Below are 21050 nucleotides of genomic sequence, written 5' to 3'. Positions count from 1 at the left end.
ACAAACATAAATCATTTTCTAATTTATAACATGAATAATTGATTTTGCCTCCGTAGCTGGCGATAAATCTCCTGTGCACACATGCATAAGAAAATAATAATAATGAAAGCGATCAGGATCTGCTGCCATCGATTAGCTGCAAGAGGGACCACGATCCCCTGTGTGCCACGGCAGGCTGGGGCAGGGGCTGCTTCCCAGGGGGTGCAGAGCGGCCCTGCCTGGTGTGAACCCTCCTTGTCCCACACATGGCCATGCGGCTGGTGTGGGATGACACTACCCACCCACATCTGTCTTGCCCAAAAGTTGCACTGCCCAGTCCCGGAGCGATCCCACAGGACTGCGGTGATGGAGCCCAGCTTCCGTCCCAGGGTCCTGCCTTGTTCACACCTGCACCCAAGTGAAGGGAAATCAAAAGTAGAACACATTATAGCTTGGGTCCACCACTCGGCACAGAAGGACCAGGTCTCTAGGGCTAAGGTACCATCTGTGCTGTAATGTACCTCGCAGCTGTACTGTGACCCACACTGGGCAGTCAGGAAGGTCCAAGCACTTCAGGGTGTCCCAGACCTCAGGCATCAGCAGTCCCAGACCTGTAGCTGCACCTGAGGAGACATAAGATGGTTCACACAGCCCCATGCACTGATGCCCTATGCAATGCCTACAGGCATCCCCAGTACTCCAGCAGCTGGGGAGCTGCAGAAGCTGCGTTGGCTACCTGCTGCCTGGGCACCGGCCTGATGTCCCACTGCATGCAGGCAGTGTGCGTACTATGGGGCATCACTCCTCCCTCTCCCACTCCGTGAGGCTGCCTAGGAATTGCACTGGAGATCTTTGGCTCATTAGGAAGCCGGTACCTGGGGGGATGAGGGCACAGAAACCCCCTATCCATCAACTAGACAAACCAGAGCGGCTGCGCCAGCCTGCCCAAAGCCTTCACAGCCCTGTTCCCCGAGTCACGGCTCTGCTCTGCCCTCAGCCAGCACCACGCAAGCCCGCATCCCCTGGGCCCCCCACTCTCCCCTGCCAGCCCCTGCCCTGCCCTGTTCCTTGCCGCACACGTGCAGGCCCAGTCCTGGGAACGCTGTGCAGCACCAGAGCTTCTTCACTAGGAGCCGGTGGATGCGCCGGTCCCGGGCACTCTCCCCTCTCTGCCCACGCTGCCTGCGAGGGCGAGCAAGTGCCGGACCCCCCACCCCCGAGCTGCTGCTCGCCCACCCCAAGGACAGAAGCGGGGCGCAGGCTGGGTGTCTGGGCGGCCAGCCCTGTGGCGGGCATGCGGGATGCGGCCCGGGGGTGTCTGAGCCCCCGGCAGTTCCCCCGGTGTCCCCCCCCATCAGGCAGGAGCGGGGGGCTGCCGGCCCAGCCGGCACAGCAGCGGCCAGCGCTGCCGCTCCCGCCCGGCGTGTGGCATTACACGGTAACGGGGAACCCACGGGAGGGCAGCGGGGGGGCAGAAGCGGGGTCGCTCAGCCCTGCCTGGACATGGAGCGCTCTGTCCTCGCTCCCCTCCCCCCGGCCGCTGCATGGTGGCACCGGGGCTGCCAGCGGCGGTCCCAGCGCCGGCGACGCGCCGAGGACCGAGCCGGGGGCTGGCGGCCCAAGTTCCCACGGGGGCCGGAGTCTGTGGAGCTGCCGGCGCGACGGGAGCAGCGGCCGAGGCCGCCCCGGGGGGAGGAGCGGCCGCCGGGGCTCAGGGCGGCGTGGGTGCCGGTGCCGCACTACAGGTCCCGGCGCTGCACTACAGGTCCCGGCGCTCCCCGCGGCGGGGCGGGATGAGGCGGGTCCAGCGCGGCGGAAGCGGCGGAGCGGAGCGGCGGGGGACCCGGCACGGCCACTGGTAACGGCGGGGGCCCGGCTGGCGGCACGGCACGGCGCGGCGTGGTCCGGCTCTGCCCGCGGGGCGCTGGGGGCAGGGGCACAGCAGCCTGGGGTGCGCGTTCTGCCCGGTCCCCGGGCTGCACGCCGTGTCCCCTGCCCGGTTCCGGGGCTGCTCACTGTCGTGACCCCGCCTCCCCCTTCCCCCCCTTCCCTGTAGCCCCAACCCTAACCACCACCCCGCTGTCCTATCCCTGTCCCCCACCCTTCTGTCCCTGCCCTGACTCCCAGCCCCGACCCCTACCCAGCACCCCAGCCCCGATCCCCTGCCTCCTGTCCCAGCCCCGATCCCCACCTCGCTGGCCCGCAGGCCACAGAGCACCCAGGGTAACAGCGTGTTGCAGACCCCATAACTCTCCCCAACTCATTGAGTCACTCCTGGCGCGGTACCGGCAGTGACAGCCCTTGAGGGCAGGGGAGTTATACGACATCCCCGGGTGCTCGGTGTGCTGCACTCCCCGTGGCTCGTAAAACACTTGCCCGGTGCTCCCAGGCACGGGATGCTGTTTTTCATGGCTGCCTGCCTCCCCTCGGCATCCCCTCCATCCTTCAGACTGCCAGTGGGTCTGTGCATGCTGCCCACCGAGGGGCTGTCGCAGCCTTTGGGCAGTGCCACGATGCTGTTGTCTGGCTTTTACCCCTTGCACGGTTTGGGGCTGTCACCCTGCCCACCCGCTTTCTGGTTTTAGCACACCTGGGGCTCTGGGCCTTGCTTTTCAGGCTGCCCCTGCCTGCTGGGTAGCTGCTTTGGGTTATTTTACCTTCAGTTTCTCAGGCTGGGTCTCGTTTTATTTCCTGCCTACATTTCTCAGATCCTTTGAATCATTTTACTGCTCTGGCCGGTGTTTGCAACACGTCTCTGCTCAGGATCATCTACAGATATAATTACAATTCACTATTCAAGAGAGAGTTTGGGGGATGATATAAAATGATACCCCGAAGTTCAGCTAAATTGTATCTTGCTTGCCTTCTCCAAAACCTTTGCCAACAGTTCTTCTGGAATGACTCCCTCTGGGGAAGCCAACGTCCTGCATCCAGAAGCCCATTGTGGGGGGTGTGCAGGCTCCTTCCTCTGGATGTTTGTTCTGTGCTAGGGGTGGGCACGGGGTTTATCCTGTGCCTGACTCAGGTTTTACTGTCCTTTCGCGCAAAGAAAATCAGTGCCTGGCTTGCTCTGTCCATCACCAGGGCCCTGGTTTCTTCCCAGCACCATGTCTGTGTCGGCAGGTTAATCGGTTTGTGTCAGCGCTGGCCACACCAGCCAGGTGACTCTGTCTAAGTGGAGATGCTGTTTTTGCTTTCCCTGCAGCTGGTTTTTAGGAGGCCTCTGCCTCATTTGCATTTTTTGGGTTAAAAACAGTAATTTTGCCCTTTTGAGTCATCTTTATTTTTGAGCCATCATTAATTTTCACTCCCTCCTTGTTTATTAATAGATCTTTTCACTTTTGTGCTGATTCTGCCCGGGTATATTTGTAAAGTCCTTTGTATTCCCCTTAGCCCTCCAGCTGTTAACTCCTTCTCCTGCCTTCTTGTCCCTTTCCCCTCCCCTGCAGCAGCGAAGGGACACTATTGACTTACAAATCCCACATGTGTCTGAAACCTTCTCCTTCTCTTGTTCCAGGTATCTCCTAAGAGCATCACAAGTGAAAGGCACGATTGAAATCTCTCTCTTTTCTCTGTTCCTTTCATGCCTTCGCTGCCTTCTTGTGTAGCCAGCATTTGCTCTGGCTGCTAGGAGCGTCTTTCTCCAGGCAGCAGGGGACAGGGATGCCTTAAAGCCCGCAGGGCTGCAGGCAGGCGTCGGATGGGACATGACTCTGTGCTCCTTAAAGTGCTTTCCTTTGCTTCATGCTGGCTGCTCAGTGTTCTTGTGTTCGCTCTGCCTTGCTCTGCCAGGTATCCGGGTCCTTCCCTGGCCCTGTAGCCTGTGATGTGAGCTGGGCAGGCTGGGCTGCAGCTCTCTAGAGTAGGAGAGGCGCAGGGTAGCCAAAACCTCTGGCAATCCCTACCTGGGCTGCCAGGTGCCGTCGTTGTGCAGTCAGTGAGCATGCCCATGGCACGTGCCTGGCATGGGATGAGCCCCGCGTGTGGTGGATTCCCCAGTGGGGCTGTTTAGAGTCTCCTTGTACCTGCCTTTTTATTAGCCTTGTTATTATATTTACCTTTCCCCCCGCCCTTCCAAAGAGCCCGATCTGCAGCAGGCTGTAAAGACTGACATTGCAGGTGCACGAGCTGCATGCCAAGACTGCACATGGTCCCCCAAGGCTCCCGGTCCCCAGTGCTGCTGTCCCCAGTCACCGTCAAGGCTTTAAGGTTATCTGCTCTATCGATGGGAGTATGGATTGAGTGGAATTAGAAACCTCGAAGGCTAAAAATACAGCTCCCTGCCAGGAAATGCGGCAGTCTGCTGAGAGGGTGCTGGGTGGCACCGAAACTTTTCCGGGAACTGGCACGCTGTGTGTGAGCCCCGCAGCCTGGCACTCGTGCCTGCTGTGGGACTCCCCTCACAGGGCTGTGCCCAGCACCTCTGCCTGCAGCGGGAGAAGGCAGTGGGAGCCTGGCTTTGCTGTCAGAGCCATGCTGTAGGTGTCCTCACCTGCTGGGCGGGGATGCAGGTGATGGAGGAATTTGGTGGCGAGGCGCTGTGCGGCATGAAGTAGGGTCTGCGGCATGGTCAGACACATCTTGTGGTTGTCTGCGGGGTCCTTCCCCAAAGAGGAGAGGGAGAGAAAGCAGGGAGGAAAATACTGCCCATCTGTGCTGCAAATGGTCGCTAGAGGAGAAATGCAGGCTGGCACATCGCCCTAGCAGCTGCTCCGAGACCTCACAAACTCATGCCATGAGCACAAACTCTCCATGAACAGTATAGTCCTGGGGATGGTGTGAGGAGAACTGTGCCTGTGGGGAGCTCAGGCAGTCTCTCGGCTGATGCTCCAGCATCCCTCTGGTCATGTCAGGCTGTGTCGTCCTGCGCTGATGGGCATTACATGCCAGACAGCTGGGCAATGCTTCTACCTCCACTTTTACCGGGGTACCATGGCACTCCTGGTCCATGGCTGCCTTTCCCTGCTGTTTTGCCAACCAGCTCCTAAAGGTAGGGCAGCACTTGGGGCGGCACAGGCCCTTTCAGGCCATCTCCGTGTGGCTTTGTGGGGCGAGTGGTGAGCTTGGTCCTGGAGCCTGGAAGCGGCAGGCTTGCCCTGCCCAGCGTAGTGTGAATGAGACCCGAAGCCAGGGCCGTTGCTCTGCCTCCCAGAGCGTGAAATCAGTTGGTGCCGACGCGTGGCCGTGGCATCGATGAAGTGTGTAATAGGCTGGGGGCAGGAGCTGTGCTGCCCTGTGGGGAGAAAACAAAGTGCCACTGTGAGCCAGCCACCGCCTTGCTATGCTTCTCCTTGGGCTGTGGGAAGTGGCTCTGCCCTGGCAGCATGCAGCAGGCAGAGGAAAAGCTGTGTGGGGAGAGGATGCTCCCAGCACCAGCCGCCTGGCTAATGCTGCACCATCTGCTTTGGAGGGTGAGGCAAGGTGAACGGCAAGCTTTCGAGGAGCCCATAAATCCTGCATGTGAAGGCTCTTCTTGGAGGTGACTCGGGATGTGTGTGGAGCAATGCTGCTCCTGGCTGCTCCCCATGCTGGATATTCTCGGGAAACAGTGCCTGGGGGGACCAGCACTGAAGGGGGTTCAGTGATGTCCTGTGGGCTGAGAGACTCTGGGCTTGGCTGGGAAAAGGCCTTCAGCAGAATGTGCCTTGGTGTGGTTGGAAGTGGTGGTGCTGGGGGGGCTCTCAGCACCCCCCCCCCTCTAGCACTTGCGCTGCTGCTTGGTGAGAAAATGTATAATGCCTTGGTGTTGAAAAATGACTAATCCAGACCTTGGAGGCTTTGTAAGACGCGTTCTTTTCTTGCGGTCGATAAAGATAAAGGGGATCGTTCTGCCAGCAAAATTAGTGTATCAAAGAAGGGGGAAAAAGTGACAAGAGCTGCGGAGACAGAAAAATGGTTGGGGCAGCCCGGGGATGGTTCCTAGCACCGCTGTGGCGCCCGCGCCTTGTGCCGCACCGCGCTCCTGCCCACCTCCGCGGCACAAGGTGCAGGCACGGGCGCCGCGGTGATGCTGGGGAGCGCTACCCTGCCCGGGCTTGTCGGCGGTTTCCAGAGAGCCGTGAGACCCATCCATCATACCGAGGCAGCTGTCTATCCATCCATCAGGAGGAGGGGATGACGCCGTGCAGCACGGGCAGCCCCAGCCACTTTCCAGCCGGTGGTTGGCCTCCCCTCGCCTTCCCGGCACCGCTGCCGGCTGTCGGCGAGGGGCCACGGGGAACGTTCGCGCCTCGGTCGGGGGGCTGCGTGGAGGGGAGGCTAATGTACCGGAGGTGCCTCGGAAATGAGAGCCTTGGATGGGTTCCTGGCCTTATTGATCCGCCGGCAGTTTATGCATCCTGACATTCATAATCTCGGTCGGTACTGATGGTCCAGATTAATGGACCCGGGGGCTGTCCATCCGTCACTTCACATTAATTACTGAAGAGGTGTTTTTCCAGTGATTTACCTGACAGCGGCCCGTGATGAATCCCCCTAAACGGAGTGGGCAGTGATTAATCACGGGGCCCCGGCCCGGCCCAGCTCTACTTTCCCCTCAACCACAGCGCAGCCCCCCACGCCATCCGTCTCCATAAACCCTGCCTGATGCATATTTATAGGGGCAGGGGGGGGCTGGCAGCTTGTGGCGTGCCTGCTGCTGCCAAAGATGATGAAAAATAAATCTCTGCCAGGACAGGGCAGCAGGTGAGCGGAGCTGTGGTATGCTGGGGTGGCAGCCGTGGTCCCATGCCGGGGAGTCGCTGGGCTGGGGTTTGGTTTCTAGTGCTCTGTGACTGCTGTGGGTAATGAGGCATGACTGGTGTAAGGGCTCTGTGTCCTGCTTCAGCCACAGCTGCTGGCCCCTGGGGCTGGGGGTTCCAGATAGCAGCTGCTGGAGCAGGGCAGGCACCTCGGTGACTCTGGCAGGATTCCCCCACTTGCCCCATAGCCTGGGACACCCCACTGAAGGCTCTCCAGGCACCGAAACCCATCCACTGCCATGGGGCTCCACTGTCCATCATGCTATGCTGGCTACTTGTGGGAGTGAGTGTGGGTGTTGAGCTGGGACCCTGGCCCACTGACCTGGGCAGGGGGCTGCCTGCTGTGTGCCCAGCTGTGGAGCTGTTGGGATGTGGCAGGGCAGTGATGGTGTCTCTCCTTGGCAGGCGCTGGTGGCACCATGCAGCAGGAGGCAGAAGGCAGCCGGCTGCGCCGCAGGAAGCCCGACATGGCCCTCTACGTGCCCAAAGCGCGGCGGGAGAGAGCAGCACAAGCAGCCAGTGACGTGCCAGCTGGACACTGCCGGGAGCCCGAGAACCACCGCCTGGTACAGGACACTTGCCGGGGCAGCAGCGAGGGGCAGAGGCGAAGCCCCCATGCCAGGACACAGGCAGGCAGAGCAGGGAAGAGGGAGAGCAAGGTGGATGCTGGCCCAAAGGAGTCACTGGCAGCCTCTGCCAGGCACTGCCGAAGGCCAGGAGGAAGCTGCCCCATCATACCACAGAGCCTGGGGTCAGTACCCAGCGTGCAGGAGCCATGCCCAGGTCCAACTGTTGCCCAGCCCTGGGACAATCAGGACACACCATCTCATGATGAAGGACTCAGGGAGCTCAGACATGGATGCCAGATGCCAAGGACCGAGCCTGACCCTCCATTGCCACTGAGCATCCAGCCTGGGGTCATGGAGGCTACACTCAAGCCTGGGGCTGACCCTGCTAGTCCAGCACCCCCTGCTAGCCCCATGCCAGCATGTTGTACAGGGCCAAGTGGTGTGTTGGAGCATCTGGGGGACAGCACCCTGGCTCCAGCCAGGGACCTCTGCCAGCATCTGGGAGAGGGTGTTCTGCTGCCAGAAAGGCCAGGAAACCAGACCAGTGTGCCTGGGCTGACACAGGAGGCAGCAGGTCCAGAATCCTGTGGAGAGGAAAGGAAGCCTGAGGGGTTTCTCCTGGCAGGGCAGGGTGAGGGCTGTGCAGCTGGGGTGCTGGCAGAGGAGAAGGAAGAGAAGATACAGGGAGACATGGCTGAGCTTGCTGGGGAGAGCACCTCAGAGGTACCAGGAGCTGTCTGCGAAAGTGGGTGCTCTAGGAGTGCCATGGGTGACATGCTGGTGTTCCCCGGGGGTGATACCCTGAGACACGACGTGGGCAGCCCACCCCAGCTCCCACCCAGTAAGGAGGATCGTGCTGCCAGAGCCAGGCATCCTGGTGGTGAAGGCACCCCGGTGCCCGCTGCGGAGGGAGCAGGCAGCACCTCTACCTACCCAGATGGCAGCACCAGAGCTGAGAGCAGTCTGCTGCATGCTGGTGAGGAGCTGGCAAGCAGCACATGGGAGGGGACGTCCCCAGAGAGCCACAAGCCCCTGCTGCCCCTGGATCTGCTGTGCTGTGGCATAGAGCGTCTCTCGCCCGCAGCATGGGCTGAGGAGCCAGCGGGGGCAAGTGAGGATGCAGGCTCACCACAGCAGCACCGGCGCAGCCAGGAGGCCAAGAAGGAAGAGGAAGGTCTCTGCAGCAGCTCTCCAGTGACACAGGAGGCACCCGGTGCTGGGACCCCAAGCCAAGCCAGCCCAGGTGCTGAGGAGAGCTGGGATGCGCTGTTCAACGATGATGGGGACTGCCTGGACCCACGCCTGCTGGAGGAGGTACGTCCTGCGAGCTGGTGCCCACGGGGATTTGCAGGGGTGGTGGCTGCTGCCTGCTGGAACATGGGGCTGGGGGTCCGTGGGCATCAGCTGTCCCTGTGTCCTCCAGGGTGGGTGTATGGAGGGGTGGGCTGCACTCAGGGCACGCAGCCAGCCTCGCTGCCTGCCATGCTGAAATGCCTGGGACCTCCACCTCCCTTTCTGGCTGGTTTCCATCCTGTCTTGTGGTGCTGGTGAAGGTTGGGGGCACATCTTTCCTCTGTAGTACGTAAAGTGCACCCACTAAAACCTGCTTGGGCACCGTAAACTGCAACTGCACCCTCGTGAAACCAGGGCTGGTGATAAAGAAATGGGCTGAAACGTATGGGCTCCCATTGAAATAGCAACAGGATGTTTCCTCGAAACTATGGCTCCTTAATCAGCTGTGGCTCATTACCATCCCCTCCTGCACGCGTGCGGCTGGATTTACTACAATTAGCTGCTTAGCACCAGGACCCACGCCGCTTTCCTGCCGCTCGCGAGGAAAGCTGGGCTTCTGCAGCGAGGCTGGATACCCCTTATTGCATTTTAAATCAGGAGCTTCAAACCAGTGATTTTCCAAATGACATTAATGTGCCCAAAGTAACAAACAGCGCTAATATTGTTACAGCCAGCGGCCGTCCACCCCAGGCTGGAAACAGGCTGTGAATTGGCGGATGGTGCCTGATAACAGCTTCTGGGAATAGATAAGATTAGCTCAAGACCATCGTTCCTGAGGAGCTCTGGTACCCACCTCGTCCGTGGGGTGGTGCTTGGGTTGATGTGCCCTCGCCAAGCCTGGCGTGGGACTGGGAGCTTTGGGTACCCTCCCTGGCTGTGCTCCCCACAACTGCCATCCCCCACCCTCCAGCCAGGAGGCTGTGGTCAGTGCCAGCGTGAGGGAGACAGCGCTGCTGCTCCAACAGCAGCCGGTGCATGTGGAGGTGGTGGTGGCTTTCCGTGGGGCTGGCATGGGGGGCACAGCTTCAGCCTCAGGTGTAGCAGAGTGGCTGCTGGGCCCTGCTGGGGAGGTGGGTTGGCGGGGCTTGTGTTACGCTGCAGCTGTAGGATGCTGCGGGCATGGTTGCACCGTGCAGCACCGGTGCCAAGTGTGAACAGTTCTGGAGCATCCACGTTAGCTCCCCTGTGTGCAAGGCCCGAGCTAAGTTTGGGCTTTACAGAGAGCTTCCCAAAATGGGTGAATCAGAGAAAGGGGTTTTTCAATTAAAACTTGCTGTCTTCACCCCCCTGCAGATTCCCATGCCAGGCCTGGTGCTCCCTGAGCCCTCTGAGCTCTGGGCAGGCAGACGTGGCTGCTCAGGGAGGGTGCAGGCTCTTGGGGAGATGGAGCTGTTGTTAATTAACAAAAAGGACAAAAAAATTAGTGGCGTTCTTCCTCATAACCAAATCCTTATGCACTGCGGATAGCTGGCAGAGAGCAAGATTTATGACGTTCTGTGTGGAGGAGATTTCTGATAGCGGACGGCTCTTTAATCTAGCAGGAAAAAACACCACAGTGAGATCCATTGGCTGGAAGCTGAAACCAGACAAATTCAGAGTAGAAATCAGTTTGAATGCAGAAGGTAATTAAGCGCTGCGACCATTTCCTTGCAGGCTCAGTGGACTCTCCATCAGCCGGAGTGTGTGGCAGGAGGGCATGGTGTGTGTGTGCCAGGGGCCGTGGTGTGTGTGTGCCGGGGGCCGTGGTGTGTGCGTGCTGACACATGCCTCCCTCCCAGCTCTGGAGGTTTGCTCTCCGTGAGCGAGCAGGAGCATAAGTGAGTGGCCACGGACCCCTGTAACGTGCTTCAGCGAGGATGCATCTTGAGGGAGCCAAAAGGCGTGACGGACAGGCCTCATCTCCTATGGTGTCCTGCCTGTGCTGACTGTCCGTCTGTCTGTCAGACTGATGCTTCCCAGTGCCAGGTTCTTGCCAGGGCTGGAGGCTGTCCCATGGCTCCTGTTCCCTGCCCTGCCCCACAGCTGGGGGGCTGTGGGCATGCTGTGTGCCTGGGCTAGCGGTGCGGGGGGGCCTGTTGAATCCCGCCTGCCGTACGGCTGAGCCCGGCTGCCAGACGGCTCCTGTCCTTGCCGCCCCGCCACACCTGCTGATTTGTGAAGGTCAAGGATGGCTCCGACACTCTGCACTCCCACTCTCTAATCATCTTCCTGGCGCGTGGCACTACCTGAGTGCTCTGCTCCCTCGAGCGGCACCGTAGGGCTTCATCCTGCCCGGGGATGGCTCCTTCGCATCCCCTGCCTGATGAGTGCACTGTCCCACACTGGGTGCTCTCACTTAATGGGTGATGGTGGTGGGGCAGGCGGCTCTGCTGGCAGTGCTAGCCTGTCCCGTGAGCTCCATAACTCAGTTCTACCCTCCACCGGCATCCAGCCGCCCTGGCAGCACCCCCTCACCTGCTGTGAATCCATCTTCCCCATAAAATTGTCGGAACGAACACTTTTTATTGACTGAGCTGGCTGGGATTTATGGACTCCAACCTTCCAGCCGTGGTGTGCTCTGCTATGATCGCTTGGGGGATCGGGCTGGGAACCTGGCTGAGTTATGTACCCGCTCCCCAGCACCGCGCTGGCCCCACGCTCTGGAAGAACCGGCAGAGCCTCCACTGGCTTCGGGCAGCACCTGGCCCAGTGTTGTAGCTGGGGCGGGGATGTGAATCCCCTCTGCCACTGACACAATGTGGTTTGGAAGTGCTGCCCACTGGGGTGGAGTGGAACAGGGGGGTGGCTGCACCCCCGTGTCATGGCAGTGGGAGTCTGCTGTCCGTGCTTTAAAGTGAAGGTTGAAAAATGGGAGAAGAAGAAAAGTGCTACAGCCGTCATCTTTCAGGGTTGGAGAAAGTGCCCCACTGTGAGATACTAAACACGCACAGCCCGTTTAGCTTATCAAGAAGAAGATTGAGAAGGGACTTGATTAGAGTGAGTAAGTGCCATCACCGAGAGGGGACCAGGGACTGAGGGCTCTTTAATCCAGCTGAGAGGCAGAACAAGAACCGCCGGCTGGAAAGCAAAGCCAGACAAATTCAAATGAGAAGTAAGGCATAAATTTTCAGCCGTGCAGGTGATTAACCACCAGAACTTGCTTCTCAGTGGAGCACTGGCTTTTCCATCTTGGCGTCTGGGGTGCTGACAGGAGGCTGCTCTGGTGCATGTGCTGGAGCTGGGACGTGCTGAATCCGGTGCTCCTGTGCAGTGGGCAGGCATCAGTCCTTGCTATCCTGCTCCTTGTTGTTCCCTGAATGTATTTTGGATCAGCACATCACTGTGGAAGGAGGGCTGTGCTTGAGAGGTGGATGTGCTGTCTCACTGGTGCCATTCGTACCACATCCCCAGTGGGACTGCAGAGTGCAATGAGTGCAGGGATGCTGGTAATGGGAAAAGCAAGCGAATGATGTGAGAGCCATGGTCGATAACTCCTAATATCTTAGCACCATGAATCCATCCAAAGTGCTGGGGCAGGGTGCAGGGCCCAGGCTGTTGCCTGGGGAGCACTTGCTGTGGATCAGGAGCTGACGTGTGGTGGGTGGACGTGGGTTGCTCAGTGCTGTGCCTCTCCCTCCCCTGCAGCTCTCAGGAGGTGAGAAGTGCCGGGAGAGCCGTCAGTCACCCCGCTTTGACTACTATGGGGCCGAGCCTGCTGCACTGGACCTCAGCGATGCTGAGCTGCCCCACGTCATCGAGATCTATGATTTCCCCTCGGATTTCCGCACTGAGGATCTGCTGCGTGTCTTCTGCAGCTATCAGTGAGTTTGCCATCAGTGAGTTTGCCCAGCGCCAGGGTCCCCTGCCTGAGATCTGCTTTGAACCCTTGCCCATCTGGGTGCTGATGCCTTGCTGAATTTCCCTCTCTCTGGCAGGAAAAAAGGCTTTGATATTAAGTGGGTGGACGATACGCATGCCCTGGGCATCTTCTCCAGCCCCATAACAGGTACTGTTCCCAGTGTGGATGGGGATGGGCAGAGGGGGGTATCCCTGCCTCTCCTACGGCCGGGTCCAGGGCACATGGCTTGGCCAGCACACAGACACCTCTGCTTTCTCCTGGCAGCACGCGATGCCCTCAGCACGAAGCACCTGATGGTGAAGACACGCCCGCTCTCACAGGGCACCCGTGCCTCAAAAGCCAAAGCCAGGGCATATGCTGGTGAGTGATGCTGCCCCAGGCCTGCTTGTGCCATGGTGCTTGTGCTGCAGCATCTTTATCCTGGCTGCTGGGGAGGGATGGAGCAGCTGGCATGGTGCTGAAGTGCTGCCAGCTGACCTGTCCTTCTTGGGATGTCCTTACTGATGTCCCCATCTCTGCTCACTCAGACTACCTGCAGCCGGCCAAGGAGCGCCCTGAAACATCGGCCGCCCTGGCCAGGCGGCTGGTGATCGGTGCCCTGGGGGTGCGCAGCAACCAGACACCAGCCCAGCGAGATGCAGAGCGGAGGAAGCTGCAGGAAGCCCGGGGTAAGATTTGGATGTCCAGGTCGGCTGGGATCTGAGTAGGGGACCCTCCTCATGGCTGCCCCTTCTCAGGGTGCTTGGTGGGAGGGGGCTGTGCCAGGGTGGGCTCCAGACACCTCTGCAGGGAAGTGTGTGGCTGTGGGGTGATGGGGACAGGGGAGAGGGTTGACCTTCCTCTTGTCTCTGCAGAGAGGAAGCGCCTGGAGAACAAGCAGCGGGAGGATGCCTGGGAGGGCCGGGACTAAGCCAGGAGGCTGCACCTTCAGCCCCACTGGGAGCACCCTTTGGGTGCCCAGACCCCTCTGTGGGCAGACAGGGCACCCTGTGTCTGAGAGCTGGGGTGGATCATGAACCGCATCCCAAAGCACAGGGCTGCTCCACCAAAAGGGCTGAGCAGGATGCGTGCTGGTTGGTTGGTGCCACGTGGATGCTGTGCCATAGGCAGTGCTGCCCATCCTGCCCCAGGGCTGGAGCTGCTGGCGGGACATGAGGGGCTCGGCAGTGAGCAGGTAGGGCTGTGCGGGGCGGCCCTGGCCCCCTGGCCAGGCCTTTCGAGCGAGAGTTTCTGTCCTTTATTTTGCTAATAAATACCGTTTATTTTACTGTGCCTGCTCTGGCTGTGGCTCTCCCTGCTCACACTGGGGGGGCTTGCATGCCAGGGGCTGCCACCGTGGCAACGTGCACCCCTCCCAGGTGGTGGGTGTCCCCGGTCAGGGGGTGGGGGGCACAGGCAGGAGGGGTTGGGCAGGGCAGCAGGCAGGAATGTGCTGGCAGGGACCCTGTTTACTTCCGCAGAGCAGCTGTGGCCCTGAACAGCGGGGCCCTTGTCGGTGCGCAGGCAGGGCCACGTTCCCGGCCCCGTGCGGGGCTGTGATGTGGCTGCGCTGCCGGCCCTGGCGGGCTGGGGGCTTCCGGCCGTGCCCCGGGTGGAGGCAGGCGGCTGGGTCTTACCTTTGGCTCCTCTGCTTTGCATCGTCTGAGCACCTAGAAAAACACCCTTGTGTGTCCCATCACCCCCATCCGGTAGCCCCCCCCACCCCCCGCCCCAGACCCGGGGCCACGGTTAGTGGGGCTCCCACGCCCTTTGCAGCAGGCAGGGAGAGGAGCACGGTGCTTTTCTGCCACCCCTGCCAGCGGTTTGCTTGTTTCCAGTCATACCCGCCTCACCCCAGGCTGCACTGAAGGGTTCGTGTGGCTGCCCCACGTCCCCTGGCTGTCCCCCAGCTTGGCGGCAACGGAGCCGGTCACGACCCTGCGGTGGTGGCTGCCTGCCCCCGTGCCGGCAGTGCTGCCAGCTGGGAGCCGTCTTGGCTGTTGTTCCTGGACACTCACAGCTCGGACAGTGGAAATTTCAGGGCGCGAAGCTGCTCTCATGTGGAAAGCATCTTCCCCACCATCTAGCATCCCTCGAACCCCAACCCCAGCGGAGCACGTCTCTGCCGGCACGTGGCTCGCCACGACCCCTGGCCTCTGGCCACCCCACACGTCACCACCGTCCCTGACAGTTCCTCCACGTGTGGGGATGGTCACGTGTGGGTACAGTCCTGCCTGGCCCAGTTGTGTGGGGCTGAGGCAGGTACTGGCACCCCCCCAGCCTGGGCCAGTGCCTGCTGGCAAGGTGGGGATGGGGGGGGGGGGGGCGTGTGAGGAGGGGGGTGGTGCTGCCTGGCAGCTGGCTCGCCAAAGGACAGGCAGTACAGAGTGTGGGTTGGTGGTATTCCCATTTATTTCCTTTAAAAAAATTTGCTAGAAACCATTGCAGAAAAGAAACACAGAGAGCAAGGGCACGTTGTCCCCCACCTTCCCACTGTGTGCCCAGAAGCAGGGGTTTTGAGGGGCAGAGTGACCCTATCCCTGTTCCTGGGGCTGGGAAGCTGCCAGGGCAGCCTGGGAAAGCCTGGCGTGGTGACTGCAGCCGCGGTGGCCGGTGGACTGGCTGCCAGCCCGTGCTGCCACAGAGCTGGCCTGGACCCTTTGTGCTCACAGGGTCAGCCAGTTCAGGGCCAGGGTGTCCTGGCTGGCGGGGACTGCTAGTGGCAAGCCGGAGACACTTAGCACTGCCCACACAGTCCCTGGGTGACAGAGAGGGGGACAGTACCTGGCTGGGGGGCTATTGCCTAGAATTGGGTTGTTCCCAGCTAAAGGCCTAGTAGGGAAGAGTGCAGGAGAAGGAGCAGGGGATGGCAGGGCTGGTAATGGGGTATCCCCTCCTCCACTGAACAGCACCCTTCTCCCATCACACAGCACCTTTATTGCAGACAGGACTGGTGGGCAGGCGATAGTGGCTGGGGCCTGTCCTGAGTCTGCTGGGGCTGGAGGGGGCAGGTGGGCAGGCTGAGGTAGTCATCCTGGGGGTTACTGGAGCCATGGAGGTGGGGGATGCTGTAGTACCTGGGTCCCCTCACAGGTCCCACTGGCAGCACAGGGCTGGGTATCCCGGGCGCTCCCCCCAGCCCCTGCGCTCATGTCCATCCTCTGCAGCAGCATCGATAAACACAAAAGCCTTTGAATCCCTGAGCTCAGTCCAGTGCTGCTGGGGCACAGGGGCCGGGGTGCAGTAGCTCAGCTGCCCCACGTGCTGATGCTGGGGGGGGTCACACGAGGTTGTTGGCAAGGCGCTCCCGTCGCTCCAGATCGCTCACCACGTCAGCACCGTAGGCATCGCCTGAGGAGAGTCACAGCGTGAGTGGGTGGGGGGACACGGGACCTGTGGAACCCTCAGCCCTGGCACTCCCTCCCACCCTGCCACCCTGCCCCCTCTGCTCCGGTGGCTCCGTACTTGTGTGGCAGCCATGCATCCAGACGCGCTGCCCGTCATACTTGCACTGGCACCGCATCACGTTGTTGGAGAAATCTGACTCCGCCACCTCATGCTTGGGGTTCACGACCACCTGGAGAGGATGAGGAGCAAGGCTGGGGGCACTGCTGGCACCCTGGAGCACTGCTGTGCCTTGGCCAGGCAGGGCCATGGCGTGCACTGCAGGGTGCAGAGCAGCACCCCAATGTGCAGGGTGAAGCAGGCCAGTGGTGCCCACCAAGAGCAGCCCTCAGCCCTCAGCTCCAGTGGCTTGATGCCCTCCTGCCCCTCCATTGCTGTACCTGGAAGGTATAGCTGCCTGGGGGCACATCAGTGATGTCAATCCACTGGCAGTCGATGTCGTGGCGGTAGGTGTCCCAGCAACCCACACTCACCCCCTGCTCTCCAAAGTTGGCACAGGCAAAGCGCCGCTGCAGCCCTGCAGTAGGGAGAGGAGGTGAGATGGGGACACAGGGAGCAGGATGGGGGTCACTGGCAGTTCTGTGGCTGGCACCTACCCTCAGGGCAGTGGGTGTCCTCCAGGCAAAAGCTGGCCTTGTGCCCTTCGGCCACTTTGGAGCCGTTGAGCGTCAGCAGGTCGTAGTGGGTGAAGACCTCGATGCTGTGGAAGTGCCTGCAGGGACAGAGGCTGAGCGCAGGGCTGCACCCTGTCCGGGCAGCACATGCCCAGCCCAGCTGCCCAGCTGGGAGTGGGCAGCACCCAGAGGCTTTAAGGAAATTACAGCCTTGAAGCCAAATAAAGCCGTAATGACAGTGGCGGCACGGATGCTCCTAATTACCCTGGGCGGGCCAGGCTCTGCGGGACGGGTGCCACTGTGCCCTGCCTGGCCTGGGCAAGGGGCAGCCCCCTGCCAGCCCCTGCCCTCAGGCCACTCACCGGTGGCACTGGTGCCAGGTCCAGGCATGACGCCCCATCCTGGGTCGGAAATCGGCTCTGCCCAGGTTGTGGATCTGGGAGGAGAACCGGAGGAGGCGGCGGTGGCCGTAGGGCCAGTGCATGTCATCGGCGGAGCGGGAGAGGCAGCGCTCCTCGTGGGCACAGTACAGCAGCCCCAAAGGCCGGTCCTCCAGGTAGGCTGTCTCCTGCACCAGCTGGGCATTCATCACCAGGTCCGGGGCATCTGGCACCGAGCAGATCAGTGGGGATGAAGCAGGCGATGCCCACCCCACATAGCCCCCGTCCCACCCCCCATGTCAGGAGAAGAGGGGGTGCCCCCACCCAACAGTGGGCTCCTGGTACTCACGGGTGGTGCAGGTTACCCCCGCTGCGAAGCGTCCCCCGCCACTGGGGCAGTGGACAGGGCCATGGCGCTGGCACTGCTGGAGCGCCAGCTCGGTGCCGGAGCAGCGCACCCCGCTCATCACCACCTGGGCAGCATCAGGGCTACCAGACCAGTACCATGTCTCCTGGGCAGAGGAGGAGCACAGCAGATCAGCCCTTGCACCCCCTGCCAGCACCCACCCTGTGTCCCCTGCCAGCTCCCCTACCCCAGCACTGCCATCAAGGCTTGTCCCCTCACAGTGTCCCATCCCAGTCTCCCCTGTTAGCTCCCCTGCCCCAGCACTGCCACCAAGGCTTGTCCCCTCACACTGTCCCATCCCAGAGCCCCCAGCCACCCCACACCCCTTGGACCCCTTGCAGCCCAGGCTCCAGGCTGGACCCCACTCACCTGGAGGGCATGGCTGGCAAAGCCCAGCCCCAGCTGCCTGCAGACCACCATGGCCTCATTCAGCCCCCATTGTGCACCACACACCGTGCCCCACTGCAGCCGCCCCTGCACCGGCACCAACACCTCCACCACACCTTCCTCGGCGCTGCGGCCCCCGGCCAGCCGCACCTGTGGGCAAAGGATGGCTGAGCCAGAATGTGGGGCAGACCCCCAGCCCTCCCACCCAGCACGGCAGTGGGACAATCAGCCCCACACATCCAGGTGAACTTCTTCCTCACCTTCGTCTTCCCCCCTTCCACCCGACATTGGCTCATCCTGCAGCCACCCATCAGAGCGCTGCTGTGTCCCCCCACCCCCTGGGCCACACCAGTGCTGCTCTGAGCATCTGCACTGGGCACAGATCTTGGGGGAAAGGGGCTGTGCAATGGGGCTGGAGCTCCACAGGCTCTGGGGAGGAGGCAGGGGCTCACCTGGCTCTGGAAGTCCATGTGGGGCATGTGGCAGCGAACAGCAGCATCATTCTCGTGCTGGCAGCTGCTCCGCTCAGCGTTCTGGAAGCGGCACTCACCCAGGGAGTGCTCACGGCCGGTGCATTGTACCTCGCTCAGGTGGATGGGTCCCAGGCCTGAAGCAGAAAGAAGGTCAGCACTCCCTGCTCTGTGCCCATCCTGGATCAGGGAGGACCTTCACCCTCTTTCCCCCATCCACATGCTCCCTATGGAAATGGGGCTGCCTGTGGCAGAAGCAGCCAGGGCAGCCCCATCCCAGTGCAGACTGGAGCTGCCTGGACAGCCCAGGATGCTCCAGCAGCACCCAGTGAACCAGGGAGTTTCCTCATTGTGCCCTTAGAAGCCCAGCAGCACCCTCAGTCCCTGCTGTGCCGCCCATCTCACCTTGGCCCATCTGGGCTCCCCGCAGGGCCTGCTTAGCCGTTCCGTAGCCCAGCTGCCGGCACACCACGCTGGCCGCAGCCAGGTCCCACTGCTTGTCACACACGGTGCCCCATTGCCCGTGCTGCAGTACTTCCACCCGGCCTTCGCCAGCATGGGTACCAGCTCGCAGCCGCACCGGGAGCACCTGGGCATGGGGAGAAGCTGGTCAGCAGCCTCAGGGTGCACCAGAGTGTGGCCCAGCTCCGGGACCCTCTGTCAGCAGGATGGGATGAGGGATTGTGCTGGGGCTCACCTTTCCTGGAGAGGTCTTGCTCTTGCCCTTGCCTGTGCCCTTCTGGAAGGGGAGGCAGCTGACAATGGCATGCATGCCGTGGGGGCAGGCATGCTTGTGGGGGGCCGGAGGGTCCACCTGTGATGGGCAGCGAGCCAAGTGGGGCTCCACACCTTGGCACCGCACCCTGTGGATCCAGAAGCTGTTCTTCTGGCTGAGGTTCTTCAGGCTGCCAAGGGAGAGGATCAGGGACTGGCATCAGCTTAGGTGCTGGAGACTCTTCCCCCACCCAACACCCGCATTGGCTGTCCAATCAGGGTTCTTCTGCTCACCCTACCCAGGGCTGAGTCCTACCTGGAGTTGGGGTCCTTCAGCTTCATGTTCCAGAGCTTCCTGCAAGTGCACAGACAGGAGGTCAGGGGAGGACATGCCAACCCTGCAGTGCTCCAGGCCTCCACCACCCCCTCATCCCTGCCTTCACAGCACCTCATGGCAGGAGCTGGAGCTGTGGGGTCCTCCCATGGCATGGCAGGGTGAGGACAGGTCCTCTCCCCACCAGCAATTATTGTGCCAAGACTGTCTCTGCTGTGTGCCCTGGTGAGACTGTATGACTCTTGGCATCGCAGGGGCTCATTATGGACTGTATTTATAGCCCCTGCCTGAGGTGGGGGTGGAGGGGCTGAGGGCTGATTGCCTCTCCTCTCGTTCCACCCACGTTTTGCCAGCCATGGCTGGTGACCGCTCCCACAGCCAAGAAGTTTCTGCTGAGCCCAACTCTGCTCCTTGCCAAGGCCCCAAGAAGGGGGCCCAGGCGTGGCAGGGCCATACCAACACCCTGCACACCCACCCACTCCTTTCCTGACATCCCCTGGTCTCTCACCCCCATGACATGTCCAGCCAGGCACCCTGCCCCATCTGCTCCATGGCAGCGATGCAGCTCTCCCACATCCCTACCTGTAGAAGGTGGTGTTGACGTGCTTCTCCCGGGGGAAGCCCAGCATCCCGCAGACCACACGACTGTTGCTTCTGGTCCAGCCAGCATCACACACCTGCCTCCAGTGCCCGTGGTGCTTCACCTCCACAGCCCCCTCTGTCACTGGCATGCTCAACTTGGCCCGTGCCAGGATGGGCTTGAGACGTACCTCCTCCAGGCTCAGCCCCGGCACCTGCCGTGGTGGGCACTGAGGTGAGCATGGGGACTTCCAGCATCGAGGGCAGGGTGAGCAGGATGGGGTCAAAAGGGAGGGTCAGAGGGACCTGCCCCAGCCTCTCTGTCCATCCCACTGGGCACTCACCTCTCCCAGATGAGCAGAGGTGGTGGCCAAAGAGGAGGCACCTGATAGACGCTGTCCCGAGCACACCACGCCAGCATCCTCACCGTGGTGGCAGTCACTGATGCCCCAGCCGTTGTGACCACACTCTGCCAGAGAGCCCTCGCTGCCCCCACACCGCACGTTGTCCAGCCAGATGGGGCCTGGGGACACACACACAGGGCTGGGGGTCACCACTGGGGAGGGGTCCCCATCTCCCTCCCCAACACCATGGGCCCCATCCAGCCCTCATTCCCCACCTGCCCCCTACCTTCCCCTTGGCCGTAGGTGGCACTATGGGTCCAGGTGACAGCCGCGGTGAAGCCCAGCTGCCGACAGGCGACGGTGGCAGCGTGGAAGTCGAAGCCATCGTCGCAGACGGTGCCCCAGCGTCCCTGGTACAGTACCTCCAGCCGGCCCTCACCGGCCGGCCCCCGTGGCCCCGCCAACCTCAGCTGCACGGGGGCTGGCTCCTGCTCACTGGGGACCACCCAGGACAACAGCAGCACCAGCAGAGGCAGGATGGGGCTCACACCAACCAGCATCGCCATTGTGCCTCCGATTCCTGGGAACAGCCCAACACTCAGCCCTTGGGGACCACAGTGGGGTGGAGGGGGCTGCTGCAGCACCCCCATGCCCCAAGAGATGAGTGATGGTGGACAGATGTTTTGGCCTCTCAGAAAGCAGGGACATCGCTGTCCCTGTGCTGCAGGGGATGCAGGGGCTGGTCCCTGCCATGCACAGCTTGCAGTGTCCCCCCCACCCCAGGGTTCAGCCCCAACCCCAGCTCTGGCTCAGGCACACACTGCCCCACAATCAGCCCTGCCTGCCAACAGCCACAGCAACCCCCATAAAACTACCCTGCCCCTATGCTTCAGGCTATGGGGGGGGGGGGGGCACAGAGCCACCCCCACTTCCCCAGCCAAACAATGTGCCAGACAACAGTCCCCCCTCCATCCTGCACACAGCCCCTGTCCACCATCACCCCACCTCTCCCACCTCAT

General features: G+C 61.5%; 2 protein-coding genes across 2 annotated transcripts; one reads left to right on the top strand and one right to left on the bottom strand.

The window, feature by feature from the left end:
- Positions 1-1813: 1813 nt before the first annotated feature.
- R3HCC1L (R3H domain and coiled-coil containing 1 like) lies at positions 1814-13680 on the top strand. Its single transcript, XM_084264630.1, has 7 exons — positions 1814-1837; positions 7125-8602; positions 12206-12381; positions 12496-12566; positions 12684-12779; positions 12947-13087; positions 13274-13680. The coding sequence occupies exons 2-7, from the start codon at positions 7139-7141 to the stop codon at positions 13327-13329; spliced, it is 2004 nt and encodes a 667-aa protein (XP_084120756.1). The 5' UTR covers positions 1814-1837; positions 7125-7138; the 3' UTR covers positions 13330-13680.
- Positions 13681-15678: 1998 nt separating this feature from the next.
- On the bottom strand, positions 15679-20597 carry LOXL4 (lysyl oxidase like 4; the record flags this gene model as incomplete). Its single annotated transcript, XM_084264733.1, has 14 exons — positions 15679-15749; positions 15864-15975; positions 16184-16320; positions 16400-16515; positions 16780-17023; positions 17147-17309; positions 17573-17740; positions 18043-18197; positions 18466-18649; positions 18758-18965; positions 19091-19129; positions 19691-19902; positions 20032-20210; positions 20318-20597. The coding sequence occupies 14 exons, from the start codon at positions 20595-20597 to the stop codon at positions 15679-15681; spliced, it is 2268 nt and encodes a 755-aa protein (XP_084120859.1).
- Between the last annotated feature and the right edge of the window lie 453 nt (positions 20598-21050).

This window comes from Gallinula chloropus (assembly GCF_964237585.1).
Source record: "Gallinula chloropus genome assembly, chromosome: 5".
Classification (NCBI taxonomy): Eukaryota; Metazoa; Chordata; class Aves; order Gruiformes; family Rallidae; genus Gallinula; species Gallinula chloropus.
This window is presented reverse-complemented; position numbering and strand designations above follow the sequence as displayed.

Excerpts from the sequence above, each read along its gene's own strand:
- R3HCC1L (XM_084264630.1), top strand. The coding sequence starts at position 7,139 with ATGCAGCAGGAGGCAGAAGGCAGCCGGCTGCGCCGCAGGAAGCCCGAC. Across the intron at positions 12,382-12,495 it reads CGTGTCTTCTGCAGCTATCA|GAAAAAAGGCTTTGATATTA; the intron begins GTGAGTTTGCCA and ends TCTCTCTGGCAG. Across the intron at positions 13,088-13,273 it reads GAAGCTGCAGGAAGCCCGGG|AGAGGAAGCGCCTGGAGAAC; the intron begins GTAAGATTTGGA and ends TTGTCTCTGCAG.